This window comes from Aphelocoma coerulescens (genome assembly GCF_041296385.1).
Source record: "Aphelocoma coerulescens isolate FSJ_1873_10779 chromosome Z unlocalized genomic scaffold, UR_Acoe_1.0 ChrZ, whole genome shotgun sequence".
In the NCBI taxonomy this organism is placed as follows: domain Eukaryota; kingdom Metazoa; phylum Chordata; class Aves; order Passeriformes; family Corvidae; genus Aphelocoma; species Aphelocoma coerulescens.
The window spans coordinates 27,816,399-27,838,719 of NW_027184085.1; the positions used below are offsets into that span (position 1 = coordinate 27,816,399).

The 22,321-nt window shown below is 37.8% G+C and overlaps 1 protein-coding gene across 11 annotated transcripts in view; it reads left to right on the forward strand.

The window, feature by feature from the left end:
• Positions 1-22,321, forward strand: part of JAK2 (Janus kinase 2) — a 95,986-nt gene that overhangs the window by 68,100 nt on the left and 5,565 nt on the right. For all 11 annotated transcript variants that reach the window (XM_069001702.1, XM_069001708.1, XM_069001698.1 and 8 more), the window contains 13 exons: positions 445-572; positions 1,072-1,206; positions 2,826-2,913; positions 4,955-5,082; positions 5,840-5,978; positions 7,261-7,412; positions 8,416-8,566; positions 8,836-8,972; positions 10,216-10,405; positions 11,304-11,428; positions 16,780-16,952; positions 17,851-17,968; positions 21,438-21,551. In XM_069001702.1, coding sequence (XP_068857803.1) covers positions 445-572; positions 1,072-1,206; positions 2,826-2,913; positions 4,955-5,082; positions 5,840-5,978; positions 7,261-7,412; positions 8,416-8,566; positions 8,836-8,972; positions 10,216-10,405; positions 11,304-11,428; positions 16,780-16,952; positions 17,851-17,968; positions 21,438-21,551 — 1,778 coding nt within the window. The remainder of the gene's footprint in view (positions 1-444; positions 573-1,071; positions 1,207-2,825; positions 2,914-4,954; positions 5,083-5,839; positions 5,979-7,260; positions 7,413-8,415; positions 8,567-8,835; positions 8,973-10,215; positions 10,406-11,303; positions 11,429-16,779; positions 16,953-17,850; positions 17,969-21,437; positions 21,552-22,321) is intronic.

Genomic DNA, 22,321 nt, shown 5'->3' on the forward strand with positions numbered 1-22,321 from the left:
ATTGAATAAATATAATCATGGATGTGAGCAGATAGCCACAAAGGTAGACTTTTCAGATTTAATTTTAGTATCAGACCTGCTCTACTTTGTAATATAAAAGAAGGTAATTTACATCCTGTTTTCTGTCCCTAATTGTTACTAGAAATACTGCAGCAGTTAAAATGTGAAAGGAGGTAGGAATGTTTTCAGAATGTTTGTCAAAAGTAGGAATGCTTAAAAAACATAAAACTCATGAGTGAACCTAAATGCTTTCGCTGATTAGAAAATATCAGACTTGATTTAAATTAAATACTGTGTGGCTTTTAAAATAAACTAATCTCAGTGTGATATCTTGTTTGTGTTGAATTAGCAGCCCCTCATTAATAATCCTTCTGAAATGATATTGGTTTAGTTTTATATTTTACAAATTTACTTTGGTTTTCCTTTCCCTCTTTCTTCTCCCAGATAAATCAAATCTCCTAGTCTTCAGAAGCAATAGCGTTTCTGAGGTACCTTCATCACCTACACTACAGAGACACAATAATGTCAATCAGATGGTCTTTCACAAAATCCGTAATGAGGACTTGATATTCGTAAGTCCATTAGTTGCTTTTTCCACTGCAGAAGTTGGGTTTAATACGCACCAAGTTTTAAAAACCTCAGTATGTGTTTAAAAGAATCTTACCTGAGCTAGGAGATTTTGCTGTAATCTTTCTTTAGAGTTGTGGAAAAAAATTTATTTTGTTTTCCAGTAATGCAAATAATTTCTTTTTTATAATTGAGAAGCATCATTTTGACTGCAGTAGCAGTTGTTTTCTTCTAGAAATGTCTAAATACAGATTTAATGGAATTGCTTCTTCTCTGGTTCTTGCAGCTAGTTATTTTCTGAGATCGTTGAGTAGTCAATAAAAAACAAGCAAAAATTTAAGATGTTTCTGATATAGTTGCTTCGTTTCCCTCTCAGCTGAACTCTACAGCCAGCACACCTCTAAAGATTTGCATATGCTTATGCTAGGATTTTTTTTTAAGATATCTTTTAAAACAGGCAGATATTTTTGATGTTTTTTTCTATCTGTATCCTTTCCTTCCTAGGAGGAGAGTCTTGGACAGGGCACATTTACTAAGATTTTCAGAGGTGTGAGGAAAGAAGTGGGAGACTATGGCCAGCTCCATCAAACTGAAGTTCTTTTAAAGGTGCTGGATAAAGTGCACAGAAACTATTCTGAGGTTGGTGTGATTGTTGACTGCTACATAACATTTGTCCATGCTATGCTGAGCATTACTTTTCTTTTCGTGAGCATTACCCATCTACTTCATAAATGAGTATTTGTTATATGGTAGGGGGTTGTATGTTGAACCTAGCTAATGCTTGGAATTGTGACACTGGGAGTATGGATTTGAGACTGGCTTTGGGAAGTACACGTTTGTACTTTATTTCCCGTTCTTGCCATCTGTGAGAGAATTCAGAGCTACCCACTGAGAACTGGAGAACAGTTAATTTATACAATTAAAGTACCGGGGAGAGGTGGTATTGCTACAGGATTGTCTTAACCAGTAGATTCATTATTTACAGACAAGGGACCACTGTTTATGGAAAAACACTTCCTCTGGGTAGACTGTCTTCAGATTCTCCAGTAAAATCAAATAATCAGAAGTATTTATGTATGAGAAAAGCTTGCCATACATTGATTCACCCCTAATCACTGAGACACCTCATTTTTTGAGTGAAGCTTTTAGCAGACCTGAAATGCCTTTGTGCAAAAAAATAACGAACTGGTAGTGTAATTGAGCCCAAGACTGTGTATGTGAGAATTTAATTTTTAAGACTTTCACAAGATGTAGTAGTGTTTATTATAGGAATGTAATATATACTTCATATACTGCTTATTATTTATTTGATTATGTTATGTAATTTATTCAAATTTCTAATTATCTAGCTATGTTTACAGCAAGCCAAGAGAATCACTACACTATTTAGTGAACTTTTCAATTGTTTAAGATAAATCTGTATGAAAATACAAGTAAAAAAGAAAGAGACATTTCAGATGGCTGGTATTCATAAACAGTATAGGCATACACCTTGGACTATTGAAAACAATAAAAAAAACCTATAATTTTTGTAACACAGGTAATATATTTATGTTCTAAAGTTAAGTATGAATCAGTTACTAAAAGCTCAGTATAGAAATAAAAATATAGTCACCTGGAGGAAAATGTTCTCATTTTCACTTTGGTTTGTTGGGTGAGTAATCAGTACACAAGTGTAGGTGGAGATGCCACTGAATGGAATAAAAAAGGAAGAAAGAAATAAAAGCATTTGAAACTTTCCTGACAAAGGTGGAAAAGGTCTTGCAGTAATGGATGAATATCATAATACTTTTTTAACTAAATAATGTGCTACAAAGAAATAAATTGTGAAACTGAATAGTGCATTATGGTGGACTAAATTAGAAACTGAGTCGTGTATGATGAATTTGCCTTCAGTTTACTTTATTTACTTAACTGACACTGGAAAAAGAAGATTATTTTTAAAATGTTGGGATACATGTGCCTGCAGAGAAAAGAGATCATTAACCTATCTGGAATGTGTACTATCTGTTACTTAGAAAAAGAAAATTAGAAAAAACCCTCCACAACCAAAAAACTGAAATGAAAACCAACCAAACAAGAAACAGTTGCCAAACACAAACCAACAGCAAACAATATAAAATATATTACATAGGGTCTTTGCAATGAGATGGAAGTTAAAATATTTTTTAAAATGGTTTTAGTAAATTTATTAGAATTTTGGGGCTTTGTTGTCACTGATATATTTTCTTTGTCAATCTCCCTCTCCTGCCCAAAAGTCCTTTTTTGAAGCAGCAAGTATGATGAGCCAACTTTCTTACAAACATTTGGTGTTAAATTATGGAGTCTGCGTCTGTGGAGAAGAGAGTAAGTAGAAATTAGTTATCTTTTTGTACCAATTTTTTTAATACAATCTCTCATTAACGTTTGACATTGTTTTTGGGTAAAACCAGGGAAAAAATGAACAAAACAACCCAAGTTCAACACCAGCTGGACAGCCAATACATGTTCACATTGCAGTAGTATTAGTCTTGGTATCTGAGAACTAGTTAATAGTAAAAACAAAGAAAAGGGAAAACTTGTTTCAAGTACAGTCAGTGTGAATGTAACCTGTATAAATGACTCCGTCATGTCTGTACTATCTGAGATCAGTTTTGCTGTGCCTCTGAAATGAGCTTTTGAAATGCAAGAAAAATTGCAGCCCTGCATCATATCAGCTGTGGTTAGCTAGAAAGGGAGGTACTGTGCTACCCAGAAAAATCTTCATTTACTGTGATTAGAAACAGACATTGCCACCCTTTTCCACACATGCTGACTTTGTGAGCACAAATACAACTTTGTGAAGTTTCGTTTAGAGGTCTCGTTCTGAAAACATGATTCTGAAAACGTGTAACTCAGCAAACACACTACGAAGCAGCAGTAAAATCTTTGCGTTGTCTGCAAACGTTGAATGTCTTTTCAGTTTATCTTACTGCTTTGTGACTATGTATTAATAAGATTTTTTTTAAGAACACCTGAAATACATTTATACCATCTTGTAATGAAATCTTAATTTTGGATGGTTGTCATATGGTAATGTGTGTTTTTTTAAAATAGACACTGCTAGATCTCACTTTGACAGTTTTTCCTCTTCATTCAGTCTTTGGACTGAAATGTCAGTTTGCCCTAAACTCATTTTTTTTCATACAAATTTAGAAATTCGTATGAAGGGAAGCATTTTGTAATAACTGTGTGGGCATATTATCCCTTCATTAGGGAGAAAGAATTTCCAAAAGAGACGGTGGATTCTGTGGTCATAATTTATGTCTGTAATCAGAAATTACCTCTCTTAGGAGGCTGGAAAAGGCACAGCAGTATGTTTGGCCAAGAATTTGTGCCAAAACAACCGCGTGAGGTTTTTTCTGTTTTATTCATTGTACCACACACAGGGACTATATATAAAATTTCTGGTAGATCAAGTTTATAATTGAAAATAAATTGATGAAAGAGGTATATGGTTACTTATTTCACCTTTAGATCACACCTGCCCTCTAGAAATGGTTCTCTTTCTGAAGGCAGGAGACTTACTACAGTTTAAGGAGAGGCAGTTACTAAGAAGTAGGAAGACCAGCTATTACTGGTTCTGTGGTTTACACACTTGGATGTACAAATTCGATAAAAATTGTTTCACATAATTGCAAAAAAAAAAAGGGTTTGCTGTCTGTAATATGAATTTGTTTAAAAATCTGTTTATTTGTTACAGCCAAATATAATACTGGTAGTTTCCAGTGTGAGCATCTTGCAGCTAAGGGCAGGTGTTCAGTCATGTGATTTGAAGTTCTTGTGTTGAAAGTCATGAAGACAGCAGTTCCTGTTTCTGGAGTTATTTGCTAGATGGTTGCACGAGGGCATATGTCATATACATATACACAATTTTAGGGCAAATACTTGTCTGTTTTCGAGAAAAGCATCTTTTGTCAATAAAGCCTTGCATTTTTCAGTAAGTATAGGTTGTAAACAACTATGAAGTGAATTACTTGAATGTTACTCAGCTTACCGCATTGATAGTGCTGTACACTACTATGCTTCATAAGCATTTACGTTATTGTGCCTTTCAGGTGAGGGTGAAAAGATGGTCACTGACTTTTACCTAATCTGTAAAAGATTAAATCTAAATAATTAAACCTAAAAGATTAAATCTAGTAACTTTGCATTTGAGAAGAAATCAGGTGAACTTCCACACCCTGAAGAAGTATAAAGAACATAAGAGTATTTCTGGCAATACTCAGATACCACAGAGGTTGAACCTTAAAGTTAGATCACCAAAAAGGTATCAAAAAAGAAGTAGTACTAGAGTCATGAATGTGTCCTGAAATTTCATTATTTGTTGTTGGTTTTAATTGTAACTCTCTTTATCATTATGAATCAGACATCCTTGTGCAAGAATATGTAAAATTTGGATCCTTGGACACATATTTGAAAAAGAACAAAAATAATATCAATATTTTGTGGAAGCTGGAAGTAGCCAAACAGCTGGCATTAGCCATGCATTTTCTGGTAAGTGGTTTGGTTTTGTTACTGGCTGAATTCAAGTGATTCAGACTAATGCATGTAGAAAGGCTGAGCTATGACCTGAATTCTTGAAACTCTGGAGGGTGTTTGATAATAGGTTGGGCATATACCAGCTATTTAGTAGATACCCATAGACAGACTTTGTGTCTTGCACGAAGTGTAGTTGAATGTCCATTCTTTTTTCATGCTTTACGTTTCAGCATGAAATACAAACAGATTTTCACTAATGCTTTCCCCCTGCCTCTCCCACAAATCAGTCCTTTCTGGACTTCCCACCTCAGCTCATGAAGCTGACCATAAACTATTTCCTCATGGTGTTAACCACTGGGAGGGGAAAACACTGTACTCCTCACATTCCTAGTGCATTCTTCTTGGGCATTAGGTCTCAACTTTAGAGTCTTTCTAGTTCAACACAAAGGCCATTATTCAAGACAGGATATCTAGATAAGTCTTTCCTTTAACAGAATTTAAATGTTCTTACATTAATTTTAAATGGATGGATGAGTATTCTTCTGCATTAACATGTATCAAGTTGTTTCAGACTTCAGGAAGATAATGAAAATTGGCTGAAAACTGTAACTTTGAGAGAAATTAGTGAGGTGCCTGAAGTTTGATCAACTTAATTTTATTGTTATTTTATTTGCTGGTGTTTCCCTCATGCTATACAGTACTTGTTTTTAAATATCTCTTCAACAGTAAGACTTCTTTTGTCAGTATGTAAAAGACGCATTTCTGTTTATAGGAGGATAAAGGCCTTGTTCATGGGAATGTCTGTGCAAAAAACATCTTGCTTATCAGAGAGGAAGACAGGAAGTCTGGAAACCTTCCATTTATAAAGCTAAGTGATCCTGGCATCAGTATTACAGTTCTGCCAAGAGATAGTAAGTCTTTGCATTAGCTTTCTTTTTTATTGCTTCTGACGTGAAAAAATAAGTTGGGGGTTGGGGTTTTTTTCTGACCACCATCTAAAATAATTCTGTTATAGTAAGTTCCTTGATTTATCTGTCATTTTATAATTATCTCTATAGTCCTAGCCAAGCAGTTTTGAGTGTATCTTTTTTATTAGCAAATAATTACAGGAAATAAATTCTCAATTGTGTGACCTTTTTTCCCCGCTGTTCTCAGTTTCCATGTCTTTTCATTGGTAGTACTGTTGTTATATTATATTGTAAGTGTATAATATAGCCTGTTGCCTTTGCAGATAGCTGCTGAATTTAGTGTCCTTGATCAAGTATTTTATGGCTTGCAGGAACTTTCAGAAGTGAAAACAAATGCACTTTTGAAAATGCTGACTGGCAGTTAAAATCATCTTCAGTGCATTTCTTGGTGAATACCTGGAGTTAGTTGATGATATTAAAAATATTGGATTATCATCCACCTTTAAGACTGCTCCAATGCTTTATAAACAGTAAAATTAATTAAATTGAAAGTGTGTGCAAGATTGTTATGCTAATGGAATGGTGGAAGTAACCTTACTATTATTATTGTGGTCTTTCTGTCTTATAAAAACACTTTGTGCTTGGTACTTTTATAGATGTCTAAAGAAATAATGTATCTAACAGCCTATAATTAATGCAGTGTCATTATTTGCCAGTAAACTATTTAAATTCTCTGTGTTTTAATGTGAAGCTTACATTATTCTTATGAGATACCATTTTAAGGAGCTCTAAATCTGAATCAGTACAATCCAGTGTTTTAATTTGTTACTACAGTCAGTAGCAATAGCTTAAAAATCAGATAGTGTAAAACTCTTTTTCATGGTGCCTTTTGCTGTGCCATAATATGCCAACTACTATCAAAGTACTTTTTACTCTTTGACATCTTGGTTCTCTGTGGTAGCCATTAAGTCTTGGTAACGTTGGGGGAAATACAGAAATCAGAGAAACAATGTAACATGGAAATTATGTTAAGGCAATTTTATACCTTTAGGCTTAGTTTACAGTAAAACTAATGGTCCTCTATTCTGATTCACAAATACTGTTTTTATTTTTGTCCGTGTTCCATAAATTGATTTTTTTAGGTGGGAACAGATACTTGGAAAAGTATCAATAGTACATTACAGAGTGAAATACCTATGTATACTGAAGTAATTTTTACCAAATGTTAGGGAATTTTCTTGTTTTATTATTCATCTTAACAAGTTTCCTTTGTGTGATTGTGCAGTTCTTCTTGAGAGAATACCATGGGTTCCTCCTGAATGTATTGAGAATCCCAAACAACTGAGCCTAGCTACAGACAAATGGAGTTTTGGTACCACTTTGTGGGAAATCTGCAGTGGAGGAGACAAACCACTGAGCGCACTGGATTCTTCAAGAGTAAGTATTACTGGGTCTGCAGTCATACCAATTCTTTGAACATTTCTAATTTAGAACATCTGCTGTTGTAACCACATCAGCAGTGGTGTGGCCTATGACCACTGTAGGAAAAAGACATTTTTGCTTGTAGATAATAATCAGAAGAGATTATTTGAAGTTTGTTTTTATGTTGTTCGTTTTGATTTTTAGGGGAACAAAGTACAGAATTTTCAGTATTATCTAGTTCATATTTTTATTGCTTTCTTGCAGCAGTGTATCACTTTAAACAAAAAGTGTGCATGGATTTTAGTTGACATTCTAGTAACTGAACATCTTAAATGCAGTAGCACTTTGTGTGTTCCAACAGTTCTACTGTTTTAGCTAAACCAGAAATGTTAACTTTTATCTCAGGTAGCGGCAGAAGATGGAGGGGAAACGTTTTCCATAAAAACATTGTATCATATGTATTTGCTTCTTTAGTTGGAAGCAAAAAGAATACTTCACTATGATAGAAAAATAGTGGTAGTATTATTTTTAATAAAGGTACTGTAACCTTCCCATAAAGCCTGATCTGGTTTCTCAGGTATTTTAATCAGCTCTTACAAGAATCTCCAAGGTTTACCTAGACCTAGCTTATAGATATCTTAAGTATTTCAGAAATTGCCCTACATTGTTTTGTAATACTCACAAAACTTTTCACAGCTCAGCCAGCTCATAGGTCAGTAGAATTTTCCTCTGGACCTATCCAGTTGAAGATTTATGAAATTACCAATAAAGGAGACACCATTTTTCTCATCTTTCTCTATCTTCTTATCTTCCACCAGTAACTGATGGGAAATTTCTGAACTGATCACTCTAAATTATACCAGCCTTGCTTTTGATGAAAATCAGTTAGATGTACTTTTGGTGAGATAACGAGTCTAGGTTTAGAGCTGTAATTTTTGGCTACTCTGGTGAGACTGTTAAGGCTGCTGCAACTCTTCATGGTTGTAAAATGTACAATTACTTACTGGTTTAATTCCAGAAACTACAGTTTTATGAAGATAGGCACCAGCTTCCTGCCCCCAACTGGACAGAACTTGCAAACCTTATAAACAACTGCATGGATTATGAGCCAGATTTCAGGCCTTCTTTTAGAGCAATTATACGTGATTTGAATAGTTTGTTCACTCCAGGTGAGTCTGTGATACAACAGGATCAAAAAGAATGCTGATTCCTGCTGGTTCACTTTCTTTTTAGTATGTTTTTTGCAATACCTCATTGTCTTTGACTGCAAATTACTATATAGAAATAAAGGTGGCTGTCAATATTCTACTGAACTTGAAGTATGCCAAACAAAAGTAGAACATGCCATGACTGTAATAAGGTTATTCCTTCTCTTGTTCACTACTCTGTGCCTTCTACCTTCTGTTCCCTTTCTTCCCTTCTTCCTTCTGCCTCTCAGATTATGAGCTATTGACAGAAAGTGATATGTTGCCAAATATGAGAATTGGAGCACTTGGGTTTTCTGGTGCTTTTGAAGATCGGGACCCAACACAATTTGAAGAAAGACATCTTAAGTTTTTGCAGCAGCTTGGCAAGGTAAGATGTTTCAAAAATCTGTAATAGTTTAGGAAATAACTATGGTTTTCAATTGACTTTTGATGACCACATATACATTATTTACAGTGAAACTTTTATTTTAGAAGTTGTGAATTTCAGTCATATCTGAGCAACGTGTGCCATTCCTTCTGTGCTCCTTTTTCACTTTCACAGTATCCCTACACAGAAGAAAATTAGCTGACCTCCACAATGAATCCAGTCACACCAAAAGGCTAAAGTATTTTTCAGTAATGAAGAGCTGCCTGACATAATCCTTATATAGATAGATCTATAGATACATAGATATACAGATATATATACACACTTGTGATATTCAATTAACAACACTCTGGAGCAGTCTTGCACAAAACTAGTGGGGTTGGGGGTTTTGTGCGTGAATATTCTGAGAAGTCTGAATATACAGTCTCTAAATTCAAAAGGAAAATATATGTTTTGAGATATATGTAGGCCTTGAACTTTTTTGCCTTTAGAAATCAGCATTTGGTTACTAGTTTTTTAAGACGTTGCAGCCTGGCTGTGTGAAAGCATACCTAGACAGCTAAACAAGTGCAGCTGGCAGATCTTCACCAAGCACTATTTTACTAGAATGGTTCTTTGCTGTTTTATTTGGTTTTTACATGCTAGTTATATATTCCTTTGGCTTCAAGTACTGAAGCAGCCTGAAAGTGAAGTAGCAGAACTACTTCTGTTTGCAGATGGTTGGTTGTTGATTGTGATAGCTTAGCATAGGGAGAACAACAGAGTGGTAGGTCATGGCTGCATAAAAGAAGATAAAAGACAATATAAATTGAGAAAGAGATGAAAACAGAGCATTGAAACAAATGGGAGAGGAGCCAAAAAGAAAAAGAACAGAATTAAGAACCAAGACAGAGGGATTTATGCGAGTGCAGGAAAAGGATTATGCCAGTGGAAGTGGAAATTTGTGAAAGATAGAAAATAGATACACATCACCACCTTTCCTTGTCTTTGTTTCCTGTTCTGTCTGTGTCCTTTCATGGAATATGTTTCTTTTGCAACTGTTACGCATGATCTTGCATTTTTTCTGTCAGGGAAGTTTTGTGGCATTTCACTTAAATAATTAATCACATCATCTTAATGCGTAGTACAGTGAGCACTGAACAAAAACTACACTCTACATGAACAAACATGTACACTAAGAAACACAAAGAGAGAATGGTGTGGGCATGTTTTTAATTCCCAAGTGTTTCCATTTGTGACATAGGGAAATTTTGGCAGTGTTGAAATGTGCCGGTATGACCCGCTGCAGGATAATACTGGGGAGGTGGTTGCTGTGAAAAAGCTGCAACATAGCACTGAAGAGCACCTTAGGGACTTTGAAAGAGAAATTGAAATACTTAAATCTCTGCAGCATGATAACATCGTTAAATACAAAGGAGTATGCTACAGTGCAGGTATGTATACTAGTATATTGAATACACCTAAATATGCATACTGAGAAATTCAGAGAGGTAGTGTTTATGACAGTCACTGACTTGTCCTAAATTTACCAGGACTTAGAGAGTACAGAATAAAGGAAGTAATGTCTCTTGTATACTACATCTCAGTACAAGGTGGATGTTGATTCAGTCACCTCATTGCAGAATTTGATTAATTTAGAGAATAACTTCAACTATTTGCCCAGTTTCTTTCTTTTAAAGCAAAAAAGTCTTCCTAGAAAATAATTTAGGGTTTAAGTGGGAGAATGCACAATTTTTCAACTGTTCTTGTTTTTTTTCTCAATGTAATATTTCAGAGTGGATGTTATCAGTTTTTGTATAGCCTATACAATAAAAGAGTATACAGGAAAAAGTTTCAGAAACTGATCTGTTTGAGTGAATTGATGATGCCATTTAAGATGATGAAGTAAAGCATGGGTTTTACCTCTGCCCGGGATCTTACTGTAAAAAGAATAATCTTCAGTTCCAAATCGGGCTGTTTTGAAAGATGGTAAAATTGGTGACAAGTCAGTATCACTTGCCATTCTGAGTTTCGTCTTGACAAGACAGACATACAGACTTCTACTTTGCCTTAGCAACAGTAGCTGAAGTATTGATGAGATGATGTTGATTAGTGATACATTAATTTATCAAGCATATCCACATTGTTGCGGAGTTTAAATAAGTGGCATAATAAGTTAATTAATATATGAAAAATTGCATAGTGATGTAGATCATAAATTAATATTTTTGTGTTAAGTCCATTTTGTATTATGGCTATTGATAGATATTTTAAAATACTTATATTTAAAAACTTGTCTTTGGAAAATTACAGAAAATATTACATTTGCATTTTTCATTATTGTTGTAAAAGGACGTAGGAATCTAAGATTAATTATGGAATACTTACCGTATGGAAGTTTACGAGATTATCTGCAGAAACACAAGGAGAGGCTGGACCACAAGAAGCTTTTGCTGTATGCATCTCAGATATGCAAGGTAGGACATTTCAAATTATATACATCTTTCAATGAAATTGTTGTTTTGGTATATCTTTTATAATGCTGTTGGGCTGCTAGCACCACATAACCCTAAAAAAAGGTAGCAATATATATTCATAACTTCTGAGTATCTAAATACAGGATGCTGAGACTGGCCTATCTGCTGACTGAGGCGGAATATACTCTCTTTTGTCACTAAGGCGACTGGAAATGAAATATTGTAGGAGTTAATATACTCATTCAGGCAACCTGTCCGTGACATTCTATAACAGAATTTTCAGAATGTTGACATTCTGCTAAATAAACACCATAACAACCTATATATATATTTTTATATTTACTTATATACTTACTTATATATTTACTTATATATATTTACTTGAAACTGTAAGTAAGAGCAAAGATTTCTGTATTCAGAGCTAGCAGCCATAGAAGTGCCCAAACCTGTAATAAGTTATTTGGTACTGAACATCATTCATAAAATCCTGAAAAGCAGTACAAACATCTGATCTTTCTTGTGGTATCTCATTTTCCTTAGAAAGAGGGCTTATGCCTTCCCTAGTTTTTTTCTGTAATTATGCTTTAGATATAAGAAACTAGAGACACATGAGATTTCATTGCATGTTTAGATGTTTGGGAAAAGGAAAAACAAATGGGGGTGAGGGGGAGAGAGACAAAAATAAAAAATACAACCATACCCCTCCCCCCCCCCAAGGCATGCACCAACAATATTTTTTAATTTCTTTTCCCAATACCTACATCAAAGACATGGAAACAGTAGGTTACATAAGATTACAGAATCACAAAATCAACTAGGTTGGAAAAGACCTGTGAGATCATCAAGTCCAACCTATGACTGAACACCACCTTGTCAACCACACCACGGCACTGAGTGCCACATCCAGTCTTTCCTTAAACACCTCCAGGGACAGTGACTCTCCCACATCCCTGGGCAGCCCATTCCAGTGCCCAGTCACCCCTTCTGTGAAGAAATACCTCCTAATGTCCAATCTGAACCTCCCCTGGTGCAGCTTGAGACTGTGTCCTCTTGTCCTGTCACTGGTTGCCTGGGAAAAGAGCCCAACCCCCATCTGGATACACCCTCCTTTCGGGGAGCTGTAGACAGTGATATGGTCACATCTGAGCCTCTTCTCCAGGCTGAACAACCTCAACTCCCTCAGCTGCTCCTCACAGGACTGGTGTTCCAGACCCTTAACCAGCCTTGTTGCCCTTCTCTGGACATGCTCCAGCAGCTCAATGTCCTTCCTAAACTGAGGGGCCCAGAATGGGCACAGTACTCAAGGTCTGGCCTCACTGTGCCAAGTACAGGGGGACAATCCCTGCCCTGGTCCTGCTGGCCACACTATTGCTGGTACAGGCCAGGATGCCATTGGCCTTCTTGGCCACCTGGGCACACCCTGGCTCATGTTCAGCTGCTGTCACCAGCACCCCCAGGTCCTTTTCTGCCTGGCCACTGTCCAGCCACTCTGTCCCCAGCCTGGAGCACTGCCTGGGGTTGTTGTGGCCAAAGTGCAGGCACTTGGTCTTGTTAAACCTCATACTGCTGGATTCGGCCCATGGATCCAGCATGTCCAGGTCCTTCTGCAGAGCCCTCCTACCCTGCAGTACATCAACACTCCCCTCCACCTTGGTGTTGTCCATGAATACTGAGGGTACATTCAATCCCCTCACCCAGATCATCAATAAAGTTGTTAAACAGACCTGGGCCCAACACAGATCCCTGGAGGACATGACTAGTGACCAGCCACCTACTGGCTGCAGCACCATTCACCACTTTCTGGGCCCAGCTGTCCAGCCAACTCTTAACCCAGCAAAGGGTGCACCTGTCCAAGCCGTGGGCTGCCAGCTTTGCCAGGAGTATGCTGTGGGAGACGATGTCAAAGGCTTTGCTGAAGTCCAGGCAGACAACATCCACAGCCTTCCCCTCATCCACCAGGCAGGTCACCTGCTCATAAGAGGAGATCAGGTTGGTCAGGCAGGACCTGCCCTTCCTAAACCCATGCTGGCTTGGTCTGAGCCCTTGGCTGTCCTGTAGATGCTGTGTGATGACACCCAAGATGGTCTGTTCCATAACCTTGCTGGGTACCGAGCTGAGCCTGACAGTACTGTAGTTTCCCAGATCCTTTTTCTGGCCCTTTTTGTGGATGGGTGTCACACTGGCCAACTTCCAGTCATTTGGGATGTCCCCAGTGAGCCAGGACTGATGATAAATGATGGAGAGTGGCTTGGTGAGCTCTTCGGTCAGCTTCCTCATCACCCTAGGATGGATGAGGATATTTTTTAGGGTATGTTGCCACAGATATTCTTATGTCTGGTAATTGTGCCCTGCCACATTAAAGATCCTGAGACTTAGCTTCTGCAGTATCGACAGAAAAGGTCTGACAAGAATCAGGGGAGAGTCTCTGCCAGAGCCAAGATCTTCTGACATTCAAACTTTCACATTGTGAAAAGAGCTTGCTGGTTTCATGGTTGACACTGGACTAACCTTTTAGCTGCTGCACCTGTTGCATGTACAGAGGAATGCTGCACCCTTAACAGCTTATCTCACCTATTCGTGTGCTTCACTGAAGCGCAGCAATGTGGGTAGTCTCCATGAGAAGGTCCTTGGTGGGCAAGCAGTGTGGAATGAGGGAAAACAAAAAATGTTAGCGTCAGTCTTTTTGCAGAGAGAAAGGATTGAACATATGACCAACAGTTCAGAACAGTGAAGAGCTCTCTGATCTGTCTACAAAACAAGAAGTCATTCTCCAGTAACAGGCATAAGAAATTATCTCATACTTACTTCTGCAACAAAATTACTGTTATTATGCTGGTAAGTCACTATAAACAATCTTTGTTCAAGCAGAGACCTGGAAGAGTCTCTGCTTGAGCAAAGTACTATCTATGAGGGCGATGACTGGCTCTTTCACAGAAGAAAGGTACAACATGGATTTTTGAACACACAAAGGCTGCAGCCATTTGGCTGTTTTATTCTGTGTCCATCTCAGCCTGTGACCTCAAGGTGCTGGCCTTGTGCACTCTCATAAGAATCTGTGAAGCAATATAGAAGTCCTCAGACTTTCACTCAAAGCCTGGTGAAACAACAGTGGCAACATGTCTCAGGACCCTGATCTGAGGTATCTGTTGGGAGGACTGGAAGGTGAATTTTGGCCTTTGCTAGCTGTGCAGACAATGGCAGAAATCTTTGGGAAAGGAACTGTATTCAGAAACTACAAAGAAAAACAGATCTTAGTGTGTGTGTCCATACACATATATAAAAGAACTTCCAAAATATTGGAATATTCTTTTAGGATGGTGAGAAATCAAAGTGGTAGGTAAGATACTTCATAAGTACCAAGCACCAGGCAAGAGAAAGGGAGCTAAAATATGCAGTCTGCAGATACTTAAGTGGTAAAAACATCCTGCTTTGATAATGACAAACCATGGGGACAAACAGTATGAAAATGTGGGAAATCTGCTTAGAACTTGCTCTTAAAGAAATGTCTTCACTTCTAAGGAAAGCAAAATCTGAGAGTTACAGTGTATGTGCCTTGCTTTGGAGTGTTGCTGCTGTATGTCCTGCAAAGTAGAGGTTATAATAGATTGCTTTAAGATTTCACTCTAATCTGTGCCATTCTGTTACTCCAAAACAACTTAATTATAAACATAGTGAGTACCTGATCTGAATGCTTTTTCTTCATTTAGCTTATCATGTTTCGTTTTTCAGCTGGTTTTGCTTCTTACAGTGTTTGCTCTTTCAGCATCTCACATCTTTCTGCTGTGCATTTCTGTCACTGTGTAATCTTGGGGAGTTTTGATCAGAAACCTTTCTACCTCTGCCTTGCTGCTCTCCTCTGAAGTGTATGAGAGAAATGAAGACATGCCCGTACCTGAGATGAATGTGTTTGGTTGTTCACTGTGTTTGGGTCCTTGCTGCTATACTGGGAAAGGGGTTTCCTTCTCTTAATGTTGTAAGTGTTTCAGGTGTCCTTGCTGGAGAACCCAGTTTTAAAGACAGAAACATTTGAAATCACATTTAAACTCTTTTATTAGACTAGTGCCACAGGATTATGATATCCACTTAGAATTTGCATTATTTCAATTCAAGATCTGTCTTAGAATAGGTGTTTCCCAGGCTAACAGAAAAGCTACTATCATCAAACGTTAGGGCTGTTTTCAGAACAGTACATCGTAGTAAGAAAAAGCTGTAGCATTTTCATAGGCTACTTGTACCAGAAGCACAGAAGCCTCACTTTGAAGATGTTAGGTTTGGTATTTATGGCAGTGGATAATTGGCCGTGAGGAATGGGGCATTTTTGCACACCTTTGGAATGGTCTGTGAGTGAACAGCGATGCCACCCAGTGGTGCTGGGAAGTACTAGAATCTGAAAGATTGCACTTCGTAGCCGAACTCTGAAGTTTCTCACATTAAAAAAAAAAAAAAAAAAAATTAGAGAAGTAAGCCTTTTGGCATGAATAGTGTAATGTTGATTTTCAGAACTTTTGAGATCACCGATGCTATTAGTGTAATTTAACTTTTCTGTTCTGTTGAAAGGGGGATATGCTTTCTTATAAAACTATGAAACTGACAACATGCTTTGTGACTCCTTTCACGTGTAAGTTGGGTATCTCTTGACATTGTGCAGCATCAGTTTCAATCCTTCGTTACTGTCTAAGCAAGACCTTCTTGTTTTAGTACTGCCACTACACACACTGGCTTCTTCCAAATTTCATTGTTACTGAAAATAATTAGGTGCATTGGTAAGAAGGGATCATCAGCAACAAAAGACAACATGGCTTCAGACCACTGTTGTTACAGCAATCTGTGAAAATATAACAATAAGCAGAACTGTGTTGGTGAATAATGGTCCATACAAGGCACACAGTTGGGAATACAGTCAGAGAATAGCTGTCAAATTCAAGGACTCATACATAATACAAAGTTTCATGGAAGCAATCAGGAAAGAAGATGCAGAAAAAGAAGAAAAAAGTGTAAATGAAATGGATAGGTCTTCTCATGGAAATGGACACTCTTCTCATGTGCTTCTCATCCTCATTGTGTAGCTTAGCCCAAATTTTGTTTTCCCTCTGCATACACCAGCAAACTGTATTTGGGCACAAGAAAGGAGCTGTAACTTTTATCCAGCTACATAATCAAAAAATACTTGGCTCAGTCTATCTCCCTCCGGTTAAGGGAAGTCTCTGAGCTTGGAAAAATTTAACTCCTCAAAGAAGACAAACCTGGTTTTGGTTTTAACTTGGAGGTTAATTCATCCTCTTAGGGAAAGTGCAGCCATGTAATGGTAAAAATAACTCTTTTCCTGTTCTGTTTGTAACCTGTACACCTAGGGCATGGAATATCTGGGTACAAAAAGATATGTTCACCGGGATTTAGCAACAAGAAATATCTTGGTGGAAAATGAGAACAGAGTTAAAATTGGAGATTTCGGATTGACAAAAGTCTTGCCACAAGACAAAGAATACTACAAAGTGAAAGAACCTGGTGAAAGTCCTATTTTTTGGTAAGTCTTTTTTTGGCATGTGAAATCATGGCATGTTTTCAGTTTTTGCCATTTCATCCAATTTGTTTTGCATGTTGTGGAATTCTTACTTGAAAGCTCCTCATCAGTTTTCCAGCACTGTGAAAGTCACATGCATAATATCACTTCACAGAGTAGTATCTACTTTCCAACATATGTAAAAAAAAAAAGCAGAAAACCACCCAAAACAAAACCCTAGAAAGTACTTATTTAAAGGAAATAGTATCCAACAGAAAACTTATTTAGAGATAAAGGAAATCTAAAATGGCCTATTCATCTGGATGCTTTCAAATTTTTAAGCCTTCTAGTTCCCTAAACACTGGTCATTCATGTCTTCCAGCTGAGATCTGTTGGATAGACCCCAAAAGAAAATGCTATTCCATACATCTGATTTTAGACTGTATTTTAATTCTGACTCAGGCCCTGTTTACTTAAAGAATAAATGATACAAAATGGCATCTTAGTAGATGTTAATGGAGATGTAGTTTAATTCCAGAAGTGCCTGCAACACAGTTCAAAGCTCACTGAAAGTGATGGAAGGCTACAATTGTCTTTCCTTGTAGATCTTATTACATCAAATTCTTGTTTACTTGCACTACAGATAAAAATATATCTACAGTCTTGTTGGGAAAAAAATCAAACTTGGTTATAGTTATCAGTAACTGTTTGTTTGGGTTTGATTTGGTTTTCAAAACCAATTAACTATTATTAAACAAAAAGTTACTAATTTAAGGTATTGAAAGGAAATGAGAATGTGCTAATATCTATGAGTAAAGAATACTTATTCATGAAAAAGAAATATGTCTTACTGAAACAAATATACCCAAATCAAATTTACACATGTTAAGGAGATCAATTTTCCTGGTACTGTGTGTTGCAGGTATGCTCCAGAATCTCTGACAGAAAGCAAATTTTCTGTGGCCTCAGATGTGTGGAGCTTTGGTGTGGTCTTGTATGAACTCTTCACCTACATTGACAAAAGCAAAAGCCCACCAGCTGTAAGTATACAGTTAATGAGTCTCAGAGAATTTGTTTGTTTATTTAAATTTTCTAAAATATATAGATTGTCGTGTACCTCAATAGGTTGATATTTACTGATCCTTTTATATTTACTGATTCTTTTCTGGAAATACCTTGGTGTTTATAAGCCAACATCCAGTCTGAAGCAGTAACTGAAAGGTACTGCTATCAAGCCATAAGAAGGAAAGAAGATCTGAAAATTATTTCATAGTCTGTGCATACCTTATACATTCTGTAACTTCTGCTTGAAAAAGTTTTTAAAATCTCTTATTATAGGTTGTTCTTTCCCGTACTTCGTGGAGGGTTATCCTAGATGCAGCCATTCCATTGCATGACATTTATTTTTAATGCTGTTCCAAATTTAAGGTTGAGCCAAACAAATACATACAAATGAAGTTAACTCAAATAAGGTAACTTAAAGATATTTTATGTCAGCAGAACCCAAGTCAGTAAGTTAGTGAAGTCCAAGAAGGAAAAGGAGTGGCTTTTTTTGTAGACTGTTGACAGGTGTCCTAAATACAAATTCACAGTGGGTGAAGAAAGATACTATTAGCAGTTCTCTACTTGAAAATAAGGTACATGATCTTACACCTAGCAGTTCTGCATGGGCATAACAGAGGAGAGCTGAGAGTTCCGTATTTACTGGAGCTGGCCTTACCCTTGGCCAGAGGCTCAGTCCTGGCAAATGTGGTTTTGAGAGCTGAATAGTGATGATAGGCAAAAATGCACTTGAGGGATACCTCTGCACTGGCCTCAGTGGACCTCTTAGTAATTTCATACCATGAGCTATCAGAGGTATCAGGGGAGAACTCAAGACAGCTCTTCCAGTATAAGAACATGAATGTTGCAGACACCTAGAGTTCTTCAGAAGGATTATGAAATGAAAAGTGATAGAGTAAGTTATGGGCTCAGATGGACTATTCTTTGAATGAATGAATTCTACATGTGCATTCACCACTTCATCAGGTTGGTTATGCTATTAGTATGCAGCAAGAAAAGGTAATTTGTTACAATTAACCGAAGTGGTCTGTTCATCTCTTGTAATCTTTATAATTATACATTGTTTTCACAACTTGGCCATTTTCACATTCAACCAACAGGTGTTTCACACTTTCATGTCAAGGATCATTAAAGAAGTTTTGTAGCATTGGAGGAAAAATAATTCCTTTATGTTGTGCTTAGGAATTTATTTCAGTTAATAGCACATTCTCATTTACTTTTGATGTCTGGCAGTCAGAGTGAGGTTTTAATCTGCTTTTTAGGTTATTTTGGGTTTTTGGACAGCAAGATTTATCTAAGCCATTTTTGCTGGCTTTAATTATAATAATTTTTCTGCCAGGTAGTTACTGATTAGTCCTGCTAACCATTTTTTATACATCAGCATGACAATATCTGTTTTCTGTTTGGCATTTTTCAAAGCATTAAATTGTTTCAATGTTTCAGAGAGCTCTTTAGAATCACCTGTAAGTTTTATCCTTTTAAAACTAATTAATCACAGAAGCATGGATTGTTATGGATTGGAAGGGACCTTAAAGACCATCTAGTCCCAATCCCCCCTGCCATGGGCAGGGACACCTCCCAGTAGACCAGGTTACTCAGAGCCCTGTGCAGCCTGACTTTGAACACTTCCAGGGATGGGGCAGCCACAGCTTCTATGGCCAACCTGTTCCAGTGCCTCACCACCCTCACAGTAAAGAATTTCTTCCTAATATCCAACCTATATTTCTCCCCTTTCAGTTTGTACCCATTACTGTACCCATTTGTACCCATTGTGCTATCACTGCAGTTCCTGATGAAGAGTCCCTCTCCACCTTCCCTGCAGGCCCCCTTCAGATACTGGGAAGTTGCTGTGAGGTCTCCATGCAACCTTCTCTTCTCCAGGCAGAACAGACCCAACTTTCTGAGCCTGTCTTTGTAGGGCAGGTGCTCCAGTCCTTTTATCAACCTCATGCCCTTCTCTGGACTTGCTCCATGCTCCTCCTGTGTTGGGACTCTAGAGCTGGATGCAGCACTGCAGGTGGGATCTCACCAGAGCAGAGGGGCAGAATCCCCTCCCTGGCCCTGCTGCCCACGCTGCTTTGGATTCAGGACACCTTTGGCTTTCTGGGCTGCCAGTGCACATTGCCAGCTCATATTGAATTTTCATCAACCATCACCTCCAAGTCCTTCTCCACAGGGCTGCTCTCAATCAGCAGCTGCTCTCAATCACTTCCCCTCCCAACCTGTAGGTGTGTCTGGGATTGCCATGACCCAGGTGTCGAACCTTGTGCTTCTCCTTGTTGAACGTCATGAGGTTTGCACAAGCCCAGCTCTCAAGCCTGTCCAGGCCCCTCTGGATGGCATCCCTTCCCTGCAGTGTGTCAGCTGCAGCACACAGGCTGCTGTCAGTGAACATGCTGAGGGTGCCCTCAGTCCCACATCACCTATAAAGATGTTGAACAGTGCTGGCCCCAGTACTGACCCCTCAGGGACACCACTTGTCACTGCTCTCCCCGTGGACAGTGAGCTGTTGACCACAACTGTGAGTGCAGCCATCCAGCCAGTTCTTTATCCACTGAGTCACCCATCCATCAAACCCATGTCCCTCTCATTTAGAGACAAGGATCTCATGCAGGACAGTGTCAAACACTCTGCATTAGTCCAGGTAGCTCCATCATGGAAGGTCACCAGAATTTCTCAGGCAAAAATTTTTGCCCTTAATAAAGCCATGCTGTCTGTTTCCAGTCACTTCTTTATTTTCCATATGCCTTAGCATAGGTGTGCAGGAGAACTGGCTCCATGATCTTGCTTGGCAGAGGTGAGACTGACTAGCTCGTAGTTAAATGTGTCTTCCACTTTCCCCTTTTTAAAAATCAGGGCTATATTTCCCTTTTTTGAGTCATCACAAACTTCACCTTAACAACTTCATCTGCCAGGTCCCTCAGGACCCTTGAATGAATTGCATCAGGTCCTACAGACTTCTGCACATTCAGGTTCCTTAGATGGTCGTGAACCTGACCCTCTTCTACAGTGGGCTTAGGATCTTCATTCTCTGAGTCCCTCCATCTGCCTTTCTTGACTAGGACAGCGTGCCTGGAGCACTTGCCATCTAGGATTGAGGCATAGAAGTCTTTGAAAACCTCAGCCTCTCAGCCTCCTCTTTATCCAGGGTAGCCAGATTATCAGATGATGATCATCAACATTTTTAAAGATTTTTCACTTAGTGATGTAAATTGTGTATGTATCATTAAATTTTATTCTAGTCTATATTACTATTCCATTCTACACACAGAAAAAATCTGTAATTATTCATATATTCTCTGGACATGTAATTTATAATTTCATCATTGCTATGTACTATTTTATTTATTCCTCTTACTCTTAGACAGAATTTTTGCTTGGTAAGAATATTGTAGCATCTTTTTTTCCCTCTAAAGATCATATATTACAATTGGCCTTTTGTTTCAGGAATTCATGCGCATGATTGGCAATGATAAACAAGGGCAGATGATTGTCTTTCATTTGATAGAGCTGTTGAAGAATAATGGACGACTACCAAGACCAGATGGATGCCCTGATGAGGTGAAGTACTGTGTTAAAATATTACTATAGTGTGAAAGGTGCTCAGTTAGGGTGAGTACTTGGTAAATGCAAAACTTGTATTTTGTTCTGCTTGGACCACTAAACTGTGTATTCAAGTGAAATGGCTGTGCTGTTATTTTATGAGTTTCATGATGAGTATAATCATATTTCTTTTCTGATTCTTTAGCTTGCACTGCCTCAGGAGCCCAGAATGTAGTCTTGCTAAATATATTAAGTGGGACTGTTATGACTGACTGCTGTACTTGGGCACTCACACTTCTATTTCAAAAATATATATGTATTAAGGCAACAAGATTAGTATATAGAACTTGTTCCATGTAAGTCCCATGTAGAGATTCTCATTCAAAGCTGTCAACTAAGGATTCTTTTGAAATCTGTGATATTTAGCAAAAATATCTTAATAGCTACCTAAGGTTTTTCACATTTAATTCCATGATTTAAAGAGCTTCTTATCTTGATTATTGCATTTCTGTTACTGTTCCCTTCTCAAGTATGGAAAGCCCATGTTTATCATGTATGTTATTCACTGTCAAGCATTTTCAACTCTCAGATTGTGGGCACAGTTAAGTAAATTCAGATTTGTATTCATGTACTTTGTAGATACTGGAGTGTAGCTGTAAAGCTGTCCCCAGAGCACACAAAGTACTTCAGTGTTCTTTTTGTTTTACTTATACACCGGAAGCTTTAAAAAGTACTTTCTTACCACTTCTAAGTCTTGTAGTTTTCTGTTGTTCAGAGCAGGGTGCACA